Source organism: Stylophora pistillata, chromosome 2, assembly GCF_964205215.1.
Source record: "Stylophora pistillata chromosome 2, jaStyPist1.2, whole genome shotgun sequence".
Lineage (NCBI taxonomy): Eukaryota > Metazoa > Cnidaria > Anthozoa > Scleractinia > Pocilloporidae > Stylophora > Stylophora pistillata.
The window spans coordinates 14,689,715-14,711,958 of record NC_142520.1 but is presented as its reverse complement, the minus strand read 5'-3'; the positions used below and the strand labels follow the sequence as shown (position 1 = coordinate 14,711,958).

The following is a 22,244-nucleotide window of genomic DNA, read 5'->3' as shown; positions in this document are numbered from 1 at the left end:
GGCAAAATATTCGAAATCTCACTTCCGGCTCGCCTCCGTGAATCACGAACGCTTGGTGCTTAAGTTCCTTAATAACGTTTCAAGACGGTCAGCATCGTAACTCAGGGGGCCTTGAGAAAACTCATAGATCGCTAAATTACAGGAACTATCATCCAAGTGATTAAAAGGGAGGAGAGATTGAAGCGGTGTCTCGTCAGCCATCATAGAAGTAGCAAATTAAATTACAAATAAGGTTACTCAACTTCAGAATTCAGATTACTTAGCTTAAAGGTAGGTTCTCTTGCCAAGCAAATCTTTCAAGGTCGTCAAGGGTTTTGAGCTTGATAGGGCGAGAGTCTTCGGTTTGCCGTGAATAGATGGTGAAGTTCTTGCACCAACAGAACCTGAAGCCATTACGAGTTTGAATTTTTTTCGTATCCGCGAGAGTTGTTGTAATTGCGGAATTAGATGATCAAAAAGCTTTACGTTCTCTAGTGTGCAATCGGCAGGTAAGCAAATCGAAGAAGCTGTAACCTGGCATGCATCTTTCCCTACATTCGTGACCTCTTTAGCAATCCTTCTTGTGAACTTGCAAACGACTGGAATCGCTCCAGGAGTGGCGTTTCTGGTGGGAAGACGATGAGCGATATCGATATCCTGAATCAAAACCTCAACTCCTGCAGCTTGAAGGAGGCTAAGACATAATGTAGTTGTGTCGGAGGCTGACTCACTCGCTTTTATTTCAGGGAGACCAACGATCTTAACGTTGTACTGATAGCTGTAGCGTTGGATAAGCTCGATGGATTTCCCAATTTCTTCCACTCCTTTAGATAGGACATTCAGGCGTGACCAGAGCTGTTGTTAACTTTTGCCTCTGCTTCCAGGCGAAGGTCATCGTAAGACTTGCCATAAAATTGCAGGGTGTTCAGTGTCTCGTCCTGAGATATCGTCGATCGACTCGCTTTGCCGCCATTGCTGGAGACATAAGCATTGTGACACTTGGTTTGAGGCTGTCATTTTCTTTTTTAAGCGAATTAACAGACGGATTAGGCATAGTTAGAGGGAAGAAATCCAGTGACACGGAGCGATTAAATATTCGTCCGCACACCTCGCGAGCTTGCAATGAATAAATCTAGGAAGAGTTGCTTTGCTTTACATTTCGTGTTGGTGTTGTGGTGTTTGGATGAATTTGAGACCCTATAATAGCGAGCTGACTTGGCAGTCAAAAGGCTGACAGTTTGAGAGGTTTTTAGAAATTTCTTATTTGCCTCCCTTTATTTCCCTTTACTTTTAGAGAGCTCACTTTTCGGTTGTTTCTCAGTTCGGTCGGCCACCTCCAGATCCTAGCTATCTGCTGACTGCACGGGTCGCTTTTTTACTTCAAGAGACTTTGTTTCTGGTAGGGGCTGAATCGTTGGTACAGCACCGGGATCAGCAACTCTTTTAAGGCCCAATTCCACCATGTAGCTTTTCTTAAAACATTTGGTTGAAAAATGACTGCTTTAAACAGAATGTTGACGAAATTGGCTCTTTTCACTTGAACAAATTTAACACTTTGTCGCTTCAAACGTGGTTCTTTTGGAAATTTATGCATTGTGTGCCCGAGTTTGTTTGAATTACTACAAAACTGGACGACACAACGCTTTACCATTATGAAAAAAATTAATATATTCAACCAAAGTGTAATTGTCTAAAAATCGTGACGAGAGCAGCAAAGAAAGGATGCGAAGGAGACTTAGAGGTATTTCATGCGCGTTTGACCTCCAGTACCTGAAGGTTCATATGGTGAAAATATACTTTTGAGAAAAAACGAATGGTGCCTTTGGTGTACTTGATATATTTGCTATAAACAGCTATGTGAAAAGAAAATGTACGATTTTTTAATTGACATGTCCTTTGAGCATATTGCAGAATGTTTGCCCTGGACGGAATGCTAAATTTAGTTCTGACAAGGACGACCTGGGTCAAGGATTATGGTGTATAGCGGAACTCATTTCATTGGGCTTAATTTCATGGCAGCGTTAAAGACCCAACCAACACAAAGTACTGAATTTTATCCTCCAAAATTTGCATTTAAAAGACTGAGCAGCATGCCAACCGCAAAGCCCAAAATGCTTGTCAGTGCGAGTGCGAGTGTTTCCTAGGGGTTTCCACACGAGAAAACGAGTGTTTGAACACCCCGATGAAACACGAAGCACGAGTTTTTGAAATTGCTTCTCAATCGTGCATCATTAGCCAAGAACAATGGAAAAATTCTGACTGATTTTGGCATTGTACGCGGAATTGCTATTGTTTTTTCAGTAATTATTGGCCTTTGTTGTCAACTATTTTAGCAGTACATATGATGCACGATCTTCGCAGTAGATAGCGCTGTTTAAGCAATAGCGAAAATCAGACCTGAAAAAAATCAGGCTTGTACGGGATTCGAACCACTGACCTCTGCGATACTAGTGCAGCGCTCTACTAATTGAGCTAACAAGCCAACTAGGAGCAGGCCGTTAAGTTGATTCGTAATAAACCCGTGAAAGTGATAAACCTCATATGTTTCATTGTATCTGATTTTCGCAGAGGTCAGTGATTCGAATCCCGTACAGGCCTGATTTTTTTCAGGTCTGATTTTCGCTATTGCTTAAATAGCACTATCTTCTGCGAGGATCGTGCATCATATGTATCTCCTAATGCAGTTCAAAATATATGAACCTCATATATTTCATTGTATCTATTTTAGCAGTGTCACAAGTCCCTGAGGACCGTCATTGTTTAAAGCGGAACACTTATACATGCCTTGATCTTGCCGTCATTCTTCATGAGATATGGCGTTGTCACGTTTTCGGCAGGCAAAAACAGCCGAAGAAGAGTTCAATCTGGTTCAAAACGCGGTACTCAAGTCCACTCAGTACAAAAATAAATGGGCTTATGGAATGTTCGAGGAGTGGCAAAGGCAGCGTCTGGTAAAATTACCCATTGTCGAGGTCGTTGGTTTATTCAAAAAGTACTAGAGAAGTGTCAGAAACTACTGTAGAGGTTGGTAGTTCAGCAAATACTTGCGAATTTATGTCCTCTGCATATTTCAAGAACTGTAGCATAAACACTAATGTAAACAGATTATCCATATGTGAATGAACATAAGGAAAGTAATTTATATTCATATTGCTCAACTACAGTTGAACCCCTATAATTCGGAAGTCTCTAGGGAAAAGCAAAATAGTTCGAATTATCGGGAGTTCGAATTAGAGGGGTGAAAAATAAATACCCAATTAATACCCCTGCATAACTTTATTTACCCTATTTTCGCGATATTAGTGAACAGCCGAAACTGAGTTCCATTTTCTATAGAGCCGTTTGATCACCGCACAAGCTCCAGCACAGAAATACATGGCAATAAGCACCTCGGTAAAAAGCCTAAATTGAAAAACGATACCGACAAAGTGATTCACTTCCGCTAAAAGCTTTGTGGTTTTAGCGTATTGTTTACTCATATCGCGTCCTTGTCATTAGACGCATGCACTAAACTGCTAGATACCAGCTTTGAATTTACTAAATCAAGCTCTGCTTAAATAATAATTTTCCCAAGTACTGTTGCTTCGGTTCAGATTAACTCTTACATAAAGGGATATCACGACTACTAGGAAATCTGGAAACCAACAGTGAATGAAAAACTTTCAACCAGAAGAGAGCCCGATAACCCAGTGGACAAATATGCTCTGTGTGTGATGCAAGATCAAGAAACCATTGTTTGACATCTGAAGAAGGGAAAGAGCGGACGATTCGCTAAAACAATCTTTTATTTTCTGAGAGTGGATAATAGAAATTCATGCACTGTTATTGTCACAGGCATGCCTGTTAATCTTGGCGACGGTGAAGGGATGCAAGTGCCATGCAAACTTTTGCTTGAAGGAGAGAAGAAATACGTCAGGCTTCATTTTCAGATTGTCCGAATGGAAAGCTCGTTTCTCGTCGGGGAATAACAATAGTACTACCAGAGATATTGAGGGAGGGGGGGGAGGGAGGGAGAAAGCCTTTTGTTTGCCACTTTCAAGCACTCTTCATACATCATAGGCTTGAGAGATTATGGAACTGATTTTGTTTAGCTGCTTAGTTGATTATCACAGTGTCGAGAATTTATGATTCTCCTTCAGAAGCAAAGCGAAAATGATTACTTACCGATAGGAATTTTGAAAGTGCTCAATTTCTTTATAATTTTTTTTTTTTTGTAGTGAAGATGATCGTTCAGTTTACATCAAATAACAAATTGAAACTTAACACATATAATATCCTTATCGCAAATGGAAGAGCCTACTTGGATAAGTTGTAATGGGTAAGAGACAGTGATTGTTTTAAAGTTAAAGTAATCATTCGTTACAGGTCGATGAAAGTCATTCAAAGTTATTGTCTCTTGTGGTAAAGTATATGAACTTATGATCTTAAACTAGATGAGCTATTAAACCAATCGGCATTTAACGTGAAAAAAGACGGTTCTTAGATTAGAAATAAAAAGCAGTTTCTTTGTTTCACTCTTGAGTGAATAGGAAATATCGCAGCGGCAACTTTAACTTGAAACAGCTAAAAAAAAAACTGAACGTGAGTGGCTGACGGTTTGGTGTTCACTTTGAAGGATCAAGCGGTTGAGCCGTGAAAATAATAGGGGGCGATGCCGTGAGAGGTCTGGAAAGGAAAAGGCTAATTCTTCGTCTCGCAGTTTCGCAGTTTATTGCATTTCAGCGCACATTAAACCGCCAGCCCTGTTGTTTGCAGGCTAAAATAAGACTAAGGAATAAAGGGTGTAAGAAACTGTGGCGCTGCGTCGGTGGGGGAAGTATAACAACATGAGTTGATGTTACTTGGATGCCTTTAAGAGTTACCAAGCTGACGTTTCGAGCGTTAGCCAATCGTCGGAGCCTTTCGTGTTAGCTCTGACGAAGGACTAATGCTCGAAACGTCAGCTTTTTAATTCTTTACGGTCACTAATTTATATTATCAACTCAGTTGATCAAATTAAATTGTCTGAAAAAAAAGAAAACAAACAAAAAAAAAACAAACATAAAAGCTACTCCGACCTGTAGCTGCAAACCAGACGAGGACATCTAAAGGTTCTTTTTATTTCCATAAACAAGAAAAAGGTGATGGAGTCAAAGCTTAACTTAAATAAGTACGCTCAGTTTGCTAAATTATACTAAAACTTATGCGAACTCAATCGTTAAAGGCTTACTTATTGTGAAAATGTTAGTTTCGAATGATAATAAAATTAAAAATAGTCTATTAAGAAATCAATATCGCAGTCGTTAGACTGAATTACATTGATAATGCTATGAAAGATCAAATAACAATTACAAATTTCTAATTGAAGCCAGAATGAAGGATTTCTTTGAAACGATCGGTACCATAGCGGGGTTCAATAAAGACTCTGGTATTTCTTTATGGGTATCTTGTGTCAATGTTGAAAGCTGAAAGGAAGTTGTATAACTTGTGGTTTGGGTTGTTCTCTTTGTTTACAAACAGTTTCTCTCGTAAAAGTTTACGACGGCTTGCAAGAGATGTCAAACTTCTGGTGTATGATAGACCAGGACCATAAATGATAGACAGGGCCTGCTTTTCAATTTTTCTCGATTTCGTCGGTAAGACACGATGGTTGAGTGTGGTGAAATACGGGTGAACCGTATTCGACGGCTCTACGTATGCATGAAGAGTAGAAACTCACCATATCGGCATTTTTTGCACGTTTGAGTTGTCTTGGAAATACATACGTTATGATTCTTTTTTTAATGATATAATTCACGTGGCAGTTCCACTTAACTGTCATTACTGATGGTCATGCTAAGGAGGTTAGCTTGCCTGACGAGTTCGAGTTCTGTACCATAAGTCATTAGGGAGGTGCAGTGCGACTCGGACCCGGAAAAAAAAAACATTTCAAATATTGTTGTAGAATCTCAACCGCGTTTGACGAAGTTACGCTGTGATATGTGGAAGTCCGAATAATGTATAGGCTTAAAAGGACTGGGTACAAGTGATTTGCAGCTAAGTCAACTGATTCTCGTCTCAGCGTTTTTCTAGAAGAACACTAGAGTCCAGATCTGGAAGGCGCTAAATCACTCTCACTTTGAAGCTTTAAAAGTAACTATAACAAGATTCGTTTTGGCTACTTGGGTTCATCGGTCATTTCGAGGTACATTCCCAAGATTCCTCGCAACTGGAATGCAAGTGACCATTTCAGCCGACTTATCTCAGCTACAACAAGGAAGGTCTTGACAGAAATCACAGATCGAAAAGTTTGTGAATATAATTGAATGGAAATTTTATGATCGAACGTGATCGTTCGCGAAAAATTACAATAATCTCCAGACGTACAGAGTCTCAATGCCTTAAATAATCTAACCCAGTCGAACAAAACTGAAAACTGTTTTCAAAAAAAAGAAATCGAGTGAACTAAACACCCCTAAATTAAAATGACCTGACTGCTTGTGACGATTCCGCGCCGCAAAAGTTGGCGCCCTGTAACATAGACAAAACCTCAAGCACAAACATTCCCTTGAATACACTCAACAACAAAACTAAACGTAGACTCACAAATATTTATTATCCTAATTAAAACAATAAAGCAACTAACAATAGTGATAACACAATGAACTAAACTATTTATCCTAATTAACTGATGGAAGTATGATCGTTTAAACTACATTACACTAAAACTATTAAAAAGAGTAATTACCATTAAGAAAATAAAAAGGTGCTAGGTTATTTCTTTTTGACGTTCAGTTCAGTTCACCTTCGCGTTCTGTGCTTGACCTGTGCTTGACCTGTGCTTGACCTGTGCTCGACTTGTTCGTAACAACCACGTTCCAACAATAAACGGCAGATAAACCAACGATTCTCAAACGAATCTTCACGTTTAACAACCCAGACTCGGGTTTAACAAACCAAACTCAACTCACGTTTAACGCAGCTACGCAGCAGTTTCCAACTTAACGTAACTAACCTACTTTTCCCTCATTCCTCTTTTCCTCACTAACTTTCGCTTCGACAGAGTCTCTGTAACCTTTCCAACCTTCGCCGCCGGTGTCCTTCTCTCTCAAAATAAAACCACACACCTCACCGACTTGGGAATCCTTAACTATATGTGGACGCAAGGTGCCAGAAAAGAATGAAGAAAACTATTTGATATCTACAATAAAGGTTAATTACACAACAGATACAAATATGAAGAATACAAGTTATGTGACAGATACAAATATCACGCACTACATTGATATTAAGAGAATAAAATAATTATTTACATATCCATAAATAAATTCTTTAGCGCTTTCATGACACTGCCCGAACAACTTCGAATTAGTTGTAATCAGCAAGAGGAATATTTAAATTCGCGATCAAACGCGAATGATGCCTTACTCCTCTCGAATTCAAATACATTCTAATTATGGATTTCCTGCAATAGTATTATAGATCATATAATATCGAACAATAAACGTATTATTCATCTTCATGGTCATTTCTGCCTTTTTTAACAATGACGCTAAACAAATTGACAGCATCACTATAATGGGGCGAAAGAGAGTCAGTAAACCACCGGCCTTATGTGGTTCTCTTACAACAAGATAGGTACAAAATTTAAACAAAAAGACTGCGAATGTGCGGCTTCGCCAATTCAGTAATGATTCTAAAAAATACCCAAGCATTCTCATCGTGAAGCTACGGAGATTTGTCAAGCGAGCGAGAGATACGGTGTCGTTGTTTCCGTCTGTTTTCCGTCGCATTTGTTTTGTTGTGTACCATGCCATTTCAGTTTGTTCCTAAACCAGTCAACAAAAAGGCATCACCGTAAGTATCTTAGTGTCTTGTTAATGTCTTAGTTTTTCCGTGATCTTATCACAAGCAGGGTTACACTCTTTAATTAAGTTGGAGCGTCAACCATGAAATCTCCATTTCTCGTGATAAAATTATTTTTTTTTATTTGTTTCTGAAAACGTGCCTGTACTTTCTTTAGAGAAAAATGAAATCGTCTTTTTTAACATCATTAAAAGTACTTGAGAAACGATTAAAAGGAAATCTGCAGCAGGCTTTTGAAACTTACCGTGCAAACAGACATGGCTTGCTGCACAAAAGCTAATAAAATAAAATAATCCGACTTTTTTTCGAAAGACAAAGCAAAGTAAGCTTGCAAACAAGGAGGGATCAATTGGGTATAATCAGAGGTTGTGTTACCATGATCATAAAGGCAAGTTGGTATATTCCTGAGTAAGGCCCACACTAATTACATTTTACCAATAGAACTCGGACCAAACTTCAAGTCTTTCTTGAAATCTAAAAATTTCAAATAGTTAATAATGTCCCCAAACTGCACTCCACAGAGGAGCAAGCTATACTCATGGATTTATTAAATTCCTGCATCTGATTTATTCAGCACTCCACGTTGAAATGGCCAATACAGGTGCACACTATGAGGGCATCCTGGGTCGCCATAAATTCACATCGCCTTGCCCGTCGGAGAGAAAGTGTGCCTCTCAAGATCATTCAGCAACATGGACTCGACCACCATTGATGCATCATGTTTTTAAACTTCTGTTAAAAAAAATAATTTTTCAAATGGAGTTATGAAATGGGATTAAGGTAAGCTGTCTTAAATATTGACACTGTTTTCATGCTCAAGAAATCAAGAATGTAACACTGTTCTGGAAGGAACATGGGTCATCTAGTTTTTTTTTTCTTTTTAACAAACGAAACATTTATTAATAAATGCGCAATCCCCCTCCTCCTACTGTTGCTGCTCATTAGCTGTGTTGGATGGCACAAGGGCCTGGGGACAATTAAAAACATTTGGTCTCCTATGTATACCGGCCACATACCTCATCAGCTTACAAACAAATAGTGTACTTACCTACTGGTCCAAAAAGATTTGCAATTATTCCGTTTGGCAGAACAACAGACTGGAATTTTAGACCGTGCACACGCTTGTACCCATTGTAAACGATCCTTTGCATCTCCCCTAGCCGACATATTGGTCTCGGCACTGTACCATCCACAAACCCGAAACAATTATCTCAGTAATTAATTAAGTAATTAATGTTTTCCTTTTCCCTTATTCATTCTATTCATGTTAATTGTTGCACGTCTGTTTGCACAATGATTCTTAATAAAGACCTTTTATTAAGGTAGCACCTTTGACAAAAACTGCATTTCCAAACACATGGTGAGGTGTTGGGTCCAGAAAAGAGTGGTTGTACTCAGTTATTGGTGGCTGTGTATGGTGTAGATGAGATCAGTAACCGAGCCACAAATCATGCTTAGTATTGGTACAGGCCGCCCAAAACGGGGAAGTGAATCTGAGCATCTGCACGGGTAACTAAGCCTTCGCAACAAGACACACAGACCTTCTATGTCATCAATCACATATCCCTGTCTGTGGGTTAAAGTTTCAGGGATGTCAAGAGCTCCGGCAAACACAGAAATGTCAGCTTTTCTGAGACAAAATTCCGCTTTACACTCGGTGTCATCCATTTCAGTAAAGTCAAACGTTCTGTAGCCTTCGTAGGGAAACTCGGGATTTTTAGATTGATTAACATCAAACAACAGACAAAAAGCCCTCATTATCTATGACCCCACTATCAGGGAAAAAACTATGGCTTCTTGTTTATCCTTTAAACTTATTTTGCACCCATCTCATGTCCGTATCACAGGAAAACTAACTAAGACAACAAACAAGCAGACAACAAGGTTTGTGAAAACAAATCTTTAATTACAAGCAGATGACGAATTTGCAGTCATGAGATTTTCGTCATGTTCGAAAGCCCTAATATTCAGGTAAATATCATTTCGACATCTAAGGAGAGTTCCCTATTAGCGATGGGAAAGGGGCTTATGCTAAAGAAAAAACCAAATTCTGGAATGAAAATAGTTGTTACGTCCACAGGATCTTAATCTTTTTGTGCATCGAGCGAGACGGGCCCTCGATCTAGTGTTTACCGTCCAAACCTTGCTGGCGTCCTCGCTCGCCGTCCTCCATCTTAACGTCCCTACTGAGGCCATAGAACGCAGTTATTACTTGTGGGCACGTTTATGGTGTTCCATCACATGTGAGATGTTGCTTAGTCCAAAAGCATTTTATATTGGCGTACTTAGAAGAAGTACCAAAGACGAGAAGAATTGCAAGTTATGTTCTTAGAGTACCGAGTCCTCCCCCAGCCACCCCGTTCCCCTCCCTCCCTTCTCCTTGCCTATCTTTCACCTTCACTGTAATATTTCCCTCCTCTCTTCATATTTTCTCTGCTTTAAAAGAACGCGCCGACGGTTAAACATTTCAAATTACATCGAAACTGACCAAACACTCGCTCGCCCGTTGAACACTTGCACCAAGTAGACCAAGGATTAAATATTGTGTAGTATCGCTGAGTATTTTTACGAGTTTTGCGAGATTTATTATCCAAAACGCCAAATTGTTATTCAGTGCTGCGAATTTCGCCGATATTTTTCACAGTTCTCCAGAGCACAAACCTCGCGTGATACTTGTACTCGATTCGTACGTTATTTCTTCAGTTGAATGATAATACGAGCGTAACAAATAGAATCGACTGCGTTTAGATACAAGAGAAATTTACAATGTGCCTAATATGGAGAAAACCTTTGTGACTCAATATCTTACATTGTATATTCACGATACTTTCAATGCAACTGCTTACATGGCTATTTTTTCAAAGATCTTAAAATGTGTTACGTTTCTTAAACGAAGACTTTTGTTATCATGATGTGTGACTTACAATCATAACCCTTTTAGATGAGCCAGGAAAAACAGCAGAATTTTAATATCAGTGTCGATTTATTAACTATTTTGGTTGTTTACCAAATGAATGTGTTCTTTGCATTTCATCGCTGTTAAATCCGCCACTGTGATAGTTTCGGGTTCCTGCCAAAAGGAAAAGAAAGAGGAGAAAGGATAAAGTTTTCCTTTCGAACCAGAATATATTTACCTAAAAGTTATATGTGCTTGGCAGTGCAACTTTCTGCAAAGAAAGAACACCGGTAGGTCTACATAATTTTATTAGGATCATGCCACTTTGTAAGAGTACGCGTTCTATGAAAGGAAGCAAGCAGGCTTCAGTTATTTTTTGTAGATTATCACTGCTAATTTTGAAACAAAAATTAACTCGGTGTTTTTTGCAATTTTACTCTCCTAAGCCTGTCTGCATAACTTTTGAGTAGCCTAGTCAACCCTTCAACTGCCAAGATCTGGGCCCGCCTGTTGAAAGGTAACGCTATCCCACGGATAAATCACCATCCCACGGATAAATCGCTATCCCACGAATAAATCACTATTCCACGGATAAATCGCTATCCCACGGATAAATCACTACCCCACGGATAAATTGCTATCCCACGGATAAATTGCTCTCCCACGGATAAATGACTATCTCACGGATAAATCGCTATCCCACGGATAATTTGCTATCCCACGGATAAGTGACAGAAAAACGTATCGCGTTATCCACCGGATAAGGTTTTATCGAGTTGATAGCGCTATCCAACCTTCAAACAACTGGGGCCTGATTGTTAATTCTTCCCTCTAGCTGCTACACGTTTCCCTGCAAACAAGTTCCGAGAATTTGGAGCCAGATTAAGTTAGCAATTTCTAGCTGATAAGCTTCAGTACTCTCATCACCTGTTTGCTGGATAATAGAAGGATATTATAGGGAGAAGTTACATGTTAATGACTTCTGAGAGTTAAAGGGTTCAATATGAAAAGTCAATCCACACATTCACAGAGACCACTTTAAGTTTGACCCTCTTTCCGAGAATGAATGATAATTCGAAGAATAATCCTGTCAAAATTATCCTGGAAAACAAGAGTCGACCTATCGCGTTTTCAGTTGAAGTCAGCGAAGTCATGCAGCGAGCGAAAGAGGCGACACGATCTAAGAAACGCAAAGAAAACAAACCTCACACCTACGGGCTTTTCTAAGATTAAGGCTGTTATCTGAATTCTTGGCTGCATAACAGATTTAACCATTTCCAATTAGGTAGGTGTACTTTTAGGATACGAATGTGAGGCTAGGCGTTATAGCGGAGCTCACTGCGTGCACAAAGGGCAAGCAGCTTAGCCATATCCCTAGAGAAATTGATAAACCATTCAGCCAAGAAAACTCTATTGGTGCATTGGCTATCTCCACATTTTCTGCGAGCAGAAATAATTTTCTCTAACTTCCCAGACGATAAAATTTCCATGTAATTCCCAACCAAACACGAGTCTTGATTAGTGCACTCTTTGAAGGGGCTACGACGCAAGAGGTTTGGACTGGAAAACATTGATTTATCTAACACGCCGCTGCGCCGCTTATCGCTTTTTTAAACGCACATTAAATCTCCTGCCACGCAATATTTAAAAAATCTATCACCTGACAGCGTCTTCTAAAATTTACAGGCCACTTGAAGACATCGAAAGATCTTTTTAACTTAAGTTAAAAGTCTATAAAGGCGAAGCTTACTATGCTCGGTTTGCTAAAATAACCCTAAACTTTATCGACAATCGTCAAAGGCCTCACTTATCCCTTATTGTGAAAATGGGAATAAATGGGGGGGGGGAAGCGATTACGTTTTTACAGCAATCTCTTTGGAAATAACCCTCTGAATTCATTTAATCCTCCTTTTCGTGGGCGCTGTTCCTCAGTTCAATTTTTTTCCTCTTATGGACTGGCTACTAATCATCGCCTGCAGGGAGGAGGTGGAAACGGTGGATCTTGTTTGAGCCAAAATTTAAAAAATTCTCCTGATTTTTCCTCCACCCCTCTCCTCCTTATGCTCTATATATTCTAATGACGCCACGAATTGGGAGTCCCCCCCTTAATTAAAGTCTGATAACAATGACGGATTAAACCTCCCTTCCCCCTGAAAGCCGTGTGTATCCCCCGTCGGGCGATCAATAACAATATTTATCAAACGGGGAAAAGTTTTCACTCCCTTTCCAGACGATAGAAACATTAAAGTCGTTCCCATTGAAAAACAAGACTTTCATGCTGTAATATAAAATTTTATTGATTAACTAATGCTGAAACCTTACTTACAAAGGCTTCCTAAAAATTCCTTATAAATTGACTCACTCAGTAATATAATCATTTCCTTATTTGTGGAGGTAATCTCGCGATTCAGAGTGAAATTTGATATAAACTATCTCGTTTATTTTTCTTACAACCAACATAATTGCGTGAGCCTATAGGAAGAATGCAGTATTGAGGTCTTTGGAGAAAAATTAAAAGTGCCTACTTATTCCAAATTGCACGAGAAAAGTCAAGTCATTTTTACTTCCTTTAAACCTGATCAAACCTTTTATACTTGGCAGCTTTTCATAGTAATGTAGAAGTAAAGAGGGGTGACCCACGTGAAAATAAATTCATTCACACCAAAACATCAACACGCCGTTTTGACCAAAACAACGTGTTTAATCAAAGTGTAAGTTTTTCTGTATTCCCTTTTTTTTCTTTTTTTTAGTTATCAGCAGACTTTTACTGCTTTTTCACTGAGTTAATTATTTTCTGCCCTGCATTGGTGTTTCCTGAAAACTGTATTTCAACCAATTAGAATGCAGAAATGTCTTCACGTATTCTATTAACAGGTGTCCTATACAGCTTTTATTTACATGAATGTAGTCGAAAGTAAAAAAAAATGTTATATATTAAAAAATAACTCATTTACTTATGAAATGTGTACAAAACCATGTAAACTTTAAGAAGTCTAAATACAAAAAATTAAATCGCTGGCAACGTTACACAGACATACACTTCTGGCTGTTATCAGGGTGGGTTAATTTTTAACAATCTCCAACCAGCTGACAGCTTCTCCTCCATCGTACAAGCCATATTAGGACATCGGTTACTGAGAACACCCCGCAAACTAAGGCCTTAAAAAAACAAATGAGTAATATAGCCAAACAAATGTCTATCTCGAAACCAATTGCACAATAATTTGCTGAACAAAGAGGTTGAATATCTTAGTAAAAGTCATCTGCGTGCCACAGGCAGCCCTATAGTAACTACCCAACATACGACTCATTCGGGTCAGCTTTGAAGTTGATGGGGCGATCAAACCAGTGATTTTAAAGAGTTAAGCGAACATGAAATAAGCTGTAGAACTTATCTCACCAACCTGAGTTAATCATTGCCGCTTGCTGACTCACTGCTAGCTACGCGACTCAGCAGGAAGTCACGAACATCTGGGTCACGTGATGAGGCATGGTATAAAGAATCCCGGCCGTTATCATCCTTAGTTAAAGGATTAGCTCCCCTCTCAAGGAGATACTTTACACCTTGCAGTTTGCCAGAACAAACAGCAATGATTAGAGGAGTAGCACCCTTGGCGGTTTTTGACTCAATGTCCGGCAAGTGAGTAAGGATAAGATCAATGACGTCAGTGTCTCCACCCTCTGCGGCAAAATGTAACGCATTCCACCTCCTCCTATCAACACAGGTTACTTTTGCCCCCTTCTCAAGAAACCATTTCACTGCGTGTAATTTGCCCTTGAAAGCCGCCACCATTAGTGGTGTGTAACCCTCGGCTGTTTTGGACTCTATGTCCGGCAAGTGAGTAAAGATAAGATCAATGACGTCAGTGTCTCCAGGCTGTGCGGCAAAATGTAACGCATTCCACCTCCTGCTATCAACACAGGTTACATTTGCCCCCTTCTCAAGAAACCATTTCACTGCGTGTAATTTGCCATTCAAAGCCGCCACCATCAGTGGCGTGTAACCCTTGGCTGTTTTGGACTCAATTTCCGGCAAGTGAGTATGGATAAGATCAATGACATCAGTGTCTCCACCCTGTGTGGCAAAATGTAACACATTCCACCTCCTGTTATCAACACAGGTTACATCTGCCCCCTTCTCAAGAAACCATTTCACTGCCTCTAATTTGCTATTCAAAGCCGCCACCATTAGTGGCGTGGAACCGTGGCCTGTTTTGGACTCAATGTCCGGCAAGTGAGTATGCATAAGATCAATAACGTCAGTGTCTCCACCATATGCGGCAAAATGTAACATATTCCACCTCCTGTTATCAACACTGGTTACATTTGCCCCCTTCTCAAGAAACCATTTCACTGCGTGTAATTTGCCGTTGAAAGCCGCCACCATTAGTGGTGAGTAACCCTCGGTTGTTTTGGACTCAATGTCCGGGAAGTGAGTAAAGATAAGATCAATGACGTCAGTGTCTCCACCCTGTGCGGCACAATGTAACATATTCCACCTCCTGTTATCAACACAGGTTACATTTGCCCCCTTCTCAAGAAACCATTTCACTGCGTGTAGTTTGCTATTCAAAGCCGCCACCATTAGTGGCGTGTAACCGTGGGCTGTTTTGGAATCAATGTCCGGTAAGTGAGTATGGATAAGATCAATGACGTCAGTGTCTCCACCCTCTGCGGCAAAATGTAACATATTCCACCTACTGTTATCAACACAGGTTACATTTGCCCCCTTCTCAAGAAACCATTTCACTGCATGTAATTTACCATGCAAAGCCGCCACCATTAGTGGCGTGGAACCCTCGGCTGTTTTGGTCTCAATGTCCGGCAAGTGAGAATGGATAAGATCAATGACGTCAGTATCTCCACACTTTGCGGCAAAATGTAACATATTCCTCCTACTGTTATTAACACAGGTTACATTTGCCCCCTTCTCAAGAAACCATTTCACTGCGTGTAATTTGCCATTCGCAGCCGCCACCATTAGTGGCGTGTCACCCTCGGCTGTTTTAGACTCAATGTCCGGCAAGTGAGTAAAGATAAGATCAATGACGTCAGTGTCTCCACCCTGTGCGGCAGAATGTAACATATTCCACCTCGTGTTATCAACACAGGCTACATTTGCCCCCTTCTCAAGAAACCATTTCACTGCGTGTAATTTGCCGTTGAAAGCCGCCATCATTAGTGGCGTGGAACCCTCGGCTGTTTTGGACTCAATGTCCGGCAAGTGAGTATGGATAAGATCAATGACGTCAGTATCTCCACACTTTGCGGCAAAATGTAACATATTCCTCCTACTGTTATCAACACAGGTTACATTTGCCCCCTTCTCAAGAAACCATTTCACTGCGTGTAATTTGCCATTCGCAGCCGCCACCATTAGTGGCGTGTGACCCTCGGCTGTTTTGGACTCAATGTCCGGCAAGTGAGTAAAGATAAGATCAATGACGTCAGTGTCTCCAGGCTGTGCGGCAAAATGTAACATATTCCATCTACTGATATCAACACAGGTTACATTTGCCCCCTTCTCAAGAAACCGTTTCACTGCGTGTAATTTGCCATGCAAAGCCGCCACCATTAGTGGCGTGTAACCCTCGGCTGTTTTGGACTCAATGTCCGGCCAGTGAGTATGGATAAGATCAATGACATCAGTGTTTCCACCCTTTGCGGCAAAATGTAACGCATTCCATCCTCTGTTGTTCATCAGGGACGGATCTGCTCCTCTCTCAATGAGACCCTTCACCGCTTGGATGCTGCCATTTAGAGAAGCATTCATTAGGGACGTTCTGTCTGTTGCGTCTTTGGAGTCAACAGAAAATCCTAAAATCAGATAACGTGAAAAGAAATTAAGACAGGTCACATTATCAAAGAAGGAGGTCGAGGTGGGAGAGCAAGTTTTGGAAAAAAGTTTAAACTAGTGAGCAGTACTATGCGAGCAGTTGTTATAAAACTTTTTTATCCTCAGACGTGTTTCGTCTAACTGTCGTAGACTTCTTGAAGGAGTTTTACAAGTTAACACTAAACAGTTCCTTGTTATCCTCGCTCACAGAAATGAGCGAGGAAAATAAAATAACTAATCAATAGAGCCTTATTCTAAGGCTCTACTGATTAAGAAGATGGGAGAAATTGATAAACTTTAAGGGTTGAAAGCAAAGCAATATTGGAAAATAAAGACAACTAAATTACTGAGGCTCATGGTATACGTTCTAGAGCTGTACCTGTTGCTGTGAAAACTTCTTTCTTATTTCTCTGTGTTTTTTCTGTCGAATCAGGAGTAGCAGTACCTGAATCTGATATGAAAAAATACGAATGAAGGGATTAAATCACGTAGCCACAGGCAAAACTGAAACGTTAAACATGTTAACTAAATTAGTGCTAGGTATTATAAGTGAGAGAATACTTTGCTTTCTAAATTCAGCTTCACTGAAAAAATCAGTAGAGTGACAAGCCTTATGGAAAAAAGGAGACAGACAAACATTGTTTGACTGTTTAAGTGTTGAATGATCCATAAGTATACATAAAAAACAATTATATGCTTTGTTTATGAATAATGTTCTATGATTGAGAAGAAACTCAAGTCCTTCTTCAGTGCTTCAAGGTTTAAACACACTCAATCTATTCTTACTAGAAGGTCACTCAAATTGTGCTTTGGTTAATAATGGTAATCAGACTGAGTGGAGTCCAATTCTATCTCTAATTTTTATGAGCTATTAACAAAATAGGACGACCACTGAAGTGAGAGTCTGATCTGTCAATCAAGAGCATGACTACAGACTGAATTGGACGACACAAAGTCCTGTTACCATTTAATCATAACCATTAATTACAACTTCAAAAAAAAAAAGAAATACATTTAGGGAAAATATCTTAGGTTGAGACAATGACTTGTCTTAAGTGAAAAATCCCTCCATTTGGTAAGTTCCAGTTTTTTTAGGATATTAGTGGTTGTTGCTGTGGTTACTTTGATCATTTCTGTGATTGGTGGATTTAGCTGAGTGGGCTTACTATGTTTGGCTGCTCTAACTGTTTGATTACAACTCTTCAGAATGATTAGTGAAAAATAAAGCAGGTAATGCACCAATCACATTTGAGGAAATTGTAACAGTTATGATTAATCAGTGTTGTGGGGTAGTAAATTTCTACACTCAGGTATTTCCATACATTTCTTTGTTATAAGTTGAAAGTAAAGCAGAAACAGTAACAGAAATTCTACTTAATCTTATACAAAATAGCTTCATCTCAATCTGTAATTACAAAAAGGTCTTTCCTATTTCCTAAAATAGGCATGAAGGCAATTTTTTAGAATTTTAGCTCGAAGAGCGGCACTTATTGGAAGGATCAGGTTGCTTAATTGAGGAGGTTGTTTATGAAGAAAATATTAACCTAGACTGATTTAGTTGAGTAAATGAAGTTTAAAATGGAGTAAATTAAATTAAATAAAATCTCCAATACCCTTATTTTTCAACAATGAACTAAATTAAGGCATGACATGCATTTTATATGTAAATTCACCCACCAGGTGCAAACTCTGGTGGTTATTCTAGCTACTGCATCTCACTATGTTTCAGTATAATTTATGAGCAAAACTTCAATTGTCACATATGCACTGTACCTGTATTTTTCACTATAATTACTTCCATAATCATCAGAATTGGTATTTTTGTAGGAAAAACTTCTGTGGATAGTTTACTCTCATGATTTTTTTCAGACCAGTGTATCCTTCTCAGCAAATGTTACTTATTGCTCAAGAAGTTGTACAAAATTTACCTCTTGCTGTCAAAACTGTCAAACTCTCCTTTCTGTGTGTTTCTTCTATTTCTTTTGATCTGCACGCAACTTTATCTGGATATAAAGAAATGAATATAACAACAAACTGATCATCAATTGTCAAATGATAATTTGAAAAAGCAATTATATGGCAATTGTTTTCAAAGTGTTATCAAAAAAAAATTCTACCATTAGAATGATTAAAAAACTTCTTTGATTAGACCAATCAACATTGTTTTGGAGTATTGGGCAAACCTTAACACTTTCCTATCTTAATGCAGTCCCCTGCTGGTAGGCACCTTGTTTGCAAGCTACTGATACAACTATGCAATAAATTCTATGTTCTCTGGCTGTACAGTTACCATTTTCCAATTAACGTTTATTTTGACAAAATTCTAATTTAAAAATCGAGTTTACAGATGGGATTTGAACCAATGACCCTCTGTGATCTAGTTGGATGCTCTAACCACTGAGCTACAGGAGACTCTATGGTGACCAAGGGTTAATTAGTGGGTATTGTTTATTTCATCTTTAAAATTCTAATTGGTTGCATTTCTTTCATAATGAGATTCCAAAGAAATACTGAATGTGGTGTTTCACAGTCTGTGAAACATAATTTCAGATTTAACCAAATTACACCGATGCAAAACAGATTCAACTCTACACCCGACCATGTGCTTTTAATTCCCCTAATTCCTTTCGACCATACACAATTACATCACAGATACTACACTGAACATAACTAGAATTAATTATTTCAATTCCACTGTTAATAAATGAATATTACTATAACCACTCTCACTTTCTTCCTGCCTTTCTTGCAATTTTGTTCCCTTTGTTCGTTGAAATTTTCCAATAATGGATTGTAAAAATCCACTTCTTCTCTTTGTCTCTTCTATTTTTATTGAGTTTTGTTGTGCTGTATTTTGTTTGAAGAAAATGAAACACAAATCAAATTCAATTATTAATTCAAGTTCGTGTTCAAAATACTCTGAACTCATTACAAGGCAACTGACAGCTATCCAGTCAAGCTTAAAAAAATTGTTCACTTAAGCCCTCAAACATTCAATCAACCAACAACTCTTGGACTGCATGAAGAGATTTCTTTTTCCAATTCAAAGAATTCTGCATCCTAATTAATAGATTAATTAAGAGATGATACAACCCTTGCTTTAAGACTTAAATTACATGTATCTCACCTACAATCAGAGGATACTAAGTATGCTACACAATCTCTGCCATTTAAAACCCTATTTTTCAGCAATGAAACAAATTTAGAGTGTAACCTACAATCATGTAACAGTTACATACATCCACCTGGTGTAGACTCCCTCTGTTTATTTCTTTCTGTTTTTCCAACTTCCAAGCTGCTGTGTGGAACATAGTCTATGGACAGGGGAGAGAAATAACAGATAAGCTAATACTACAGCCAGAAAAAAGAGAGGTTCCCACAAACACAAATAACACAAAGGAAACTGTGAAAAAGTTGTGGGTACATTGCGTTTGAATGAGTTTTGAAGATAATTAAATTCCTAGGGGTGACTCCCAGATACAGTTGAAACTACTTAGTATTACTTTGAACTGCTGGGGTGATGTTGGGTGAGTGGTCAGAGTTCACATTTTAGCTATCAGTCAGTACAAAATACAGACTGCAAACTGGGTGTGAAATGCAGACTAGGTACAAAATGCAGACTGCAGACTGCAGATTGGATAAAGACATGATAACATATGTCATCTTACAACTTATTGAGTATCACACAATCACCTTTTTACAATCACTTTCACGATTATTTGCACAATTTCGGAATATTCCTTGTCTGTTCCTTCCCATATTTTGTTTTTAACTAAGTAGCCATGACTGAATTCTGTTTTCAAAACAGCAGCCACAATTGTTCTGAAATAGAATTTCAATTACGCCATTGTATATTAAAAAAAAAAAACTTTTGTATGTGTTATGAACTCTTCACCTTTTAAACCGATATGAGTAATATTTTCAAAATGTGGGCTTAGACCAAAAGTGTTCCTTCAACTTCACATAGTTTTTTATTTTTAACGTTCAGGGGTGTACACACAATGATTTTCACAAATTAATGTCTATGCAGTCACCAAACAGATGAGAGGTGAAACCAACAGAAAAGTAAACAAATGACCAGTCACGAAAACAACGCTTCACTTTCCTCTATAAAAATTTGCCGGTTACTAATCTTAGCGATATGTAATGATATAAAAACTGACGACTCGCAGTGAGAAGAATAAAGGCTTGAAATTGTATTTCATAACGATTGTGACCTGGACGCTTTGTTAAAAACAAAACATACCTGGGAATTGCGTGGAATATTCCACAATGATGCAAATGATGGTGAACGTTGATTGTGGAAAAGCGATTGTATTAAGCGTTTTTACTCTTAGTAACACCTTTAGTCTTTCAAAGAGCTTTAATTCAGTTACAAATGTTCTAACTGTGACGAGTATTTTAATTAAAATCAATACTCCTTCGAAGAAAGGTCGAGTTCACATTTTAACGTTGCAGCATTATTTTGGAAATGTGATAGAGGCATTCCCGTTTAATTTCGGAAGGTCGCTATCAATATTGATCTGCCATGGACATATCGATTTGTTTACATCTGAGTGAGTGACACAATTGCATATTCTGCCCCATTCTAATAGTCGTTTGTTTGTTTCGCATACCCACGACTAAAAGTACAAATCGCGATCTACATCAAATTTCACACTAGTCCACTGTTGGGTTATAATAGTTTGGTTTTGTTCTAACCCTCTCATCACTCAAAGTGACTTACTTTACATTTAATTTCCTCTTACAGTGTCAGCACTGAATCAAAGATTATTAGGTCATGAGAATAAAAGAAATGATCCCTAGCTTAAGAGACTCGTAATTGTTATACAAATTTGTCTTGTTATTAACACAGAAAACAAATAGACATAGAAACGACATGGAGAATTATTCATATCCTTACTATACAAGGTTGATGATGCTGTTGAAGGTTATTATATATGTGAATGCTATCAAGACTGGTGGCAATTTTAATCCAGTACCTGTAAGTAACCATGATGATCATGGTTTACTCACAACTTTCTCATACTATCCCACATGCAGTGCTTTTCACTTTACTGATCCTAGCAATGCACAAGACCTTCTATGATCTAGAACAGGACTTGCTTGTACAACCACGAGTACCGCTAATTATTAAACCTATGCTCAAGACAAACAATTCACATTTTTCTGTGATAAGGAATTTTACAACCCAAAAAACTAGGATAGTCAGCACCTTATTTACATATAATTGACACACGTAATTTGCTTTCATCACAATAATTATTAAAGTTAAATTAATATGTCTGTTGCAAAAACTTTTGAAAATATTGAATTATTAAGTAATAACAAAATAGCAAACCTGACTTCCCTGTCATGAATTTTTTCGACCTTTATCCTACACAGCAAGCACTACTTATTGTCCAAGGATTTGTACAGTATTTACCTGTTGCTGTCAAGACCGTGAAACTTTCCTTGTGGGTTTCTATTGTTTCGTTTAAACTGCATGCAGCTTTCTCTACAGGCAGAAGCAAAGAAAATAAATAAAATAAATATAACAGCACAATAATTAACCATTAGAATTTATAAGTAGCACTTTTGATTAATATTAATTTTAACAATGTGTTATCTTTGTAAACTAAAACATTTCTTTCACAAGTGATCTGACTATTTGCTTCTCTTGTTTTGTTTGGTTTTTAAATATGTAAGGACAACAATAAGCACCTCTAG

The 22,244-nt window shown here is 38.5% G+C and overlaps 1 protein-coding gene and 1 pseudogene across 6 annotated transcripts in view; both read right to left on the bottom strand.

Annotated features, from left to right (window-relative positions):
- LOC111338018 (uncharacterized) overlaps positions 1–22,244 on the bottom strand; it is a 114,639-nt gene that overhangs the window by 63,091 nt on the left and 29,304 nt on the right. The window contains exons 2-5 of one of the 6 annotated variants that reach the window (XM_088747469.1): positions 21,961–22,032; positions 19,775–19,849; positions 19,266–19,382; positions 18,464–18,538 (exon numbers count right to left, since the gene is read on the bottom strand). The exons of the other annotated variants lie outside the window; for them this stretch is intronic. Of the exons in view, the coding sequence (XP_088603595.1) occupies positions 18,464–18,538; positions 19,266–19,382; positions 19,775–19,849; positions 21,961–22,032 (339 nt within the window). The remainder of the gene's footprint in view (positions 1–18,463; positions 18,539–19,265; positions 19,383–19,774; positions 19,850–21,960; positions 22,033–22,244) is intronic. 6 annotated transcript variants of the gene reach the window in all.
- LOC148737280 (uncharacterized) lies at positions 6,116–9,561 on the bottom strand (annotated as a pseudogene).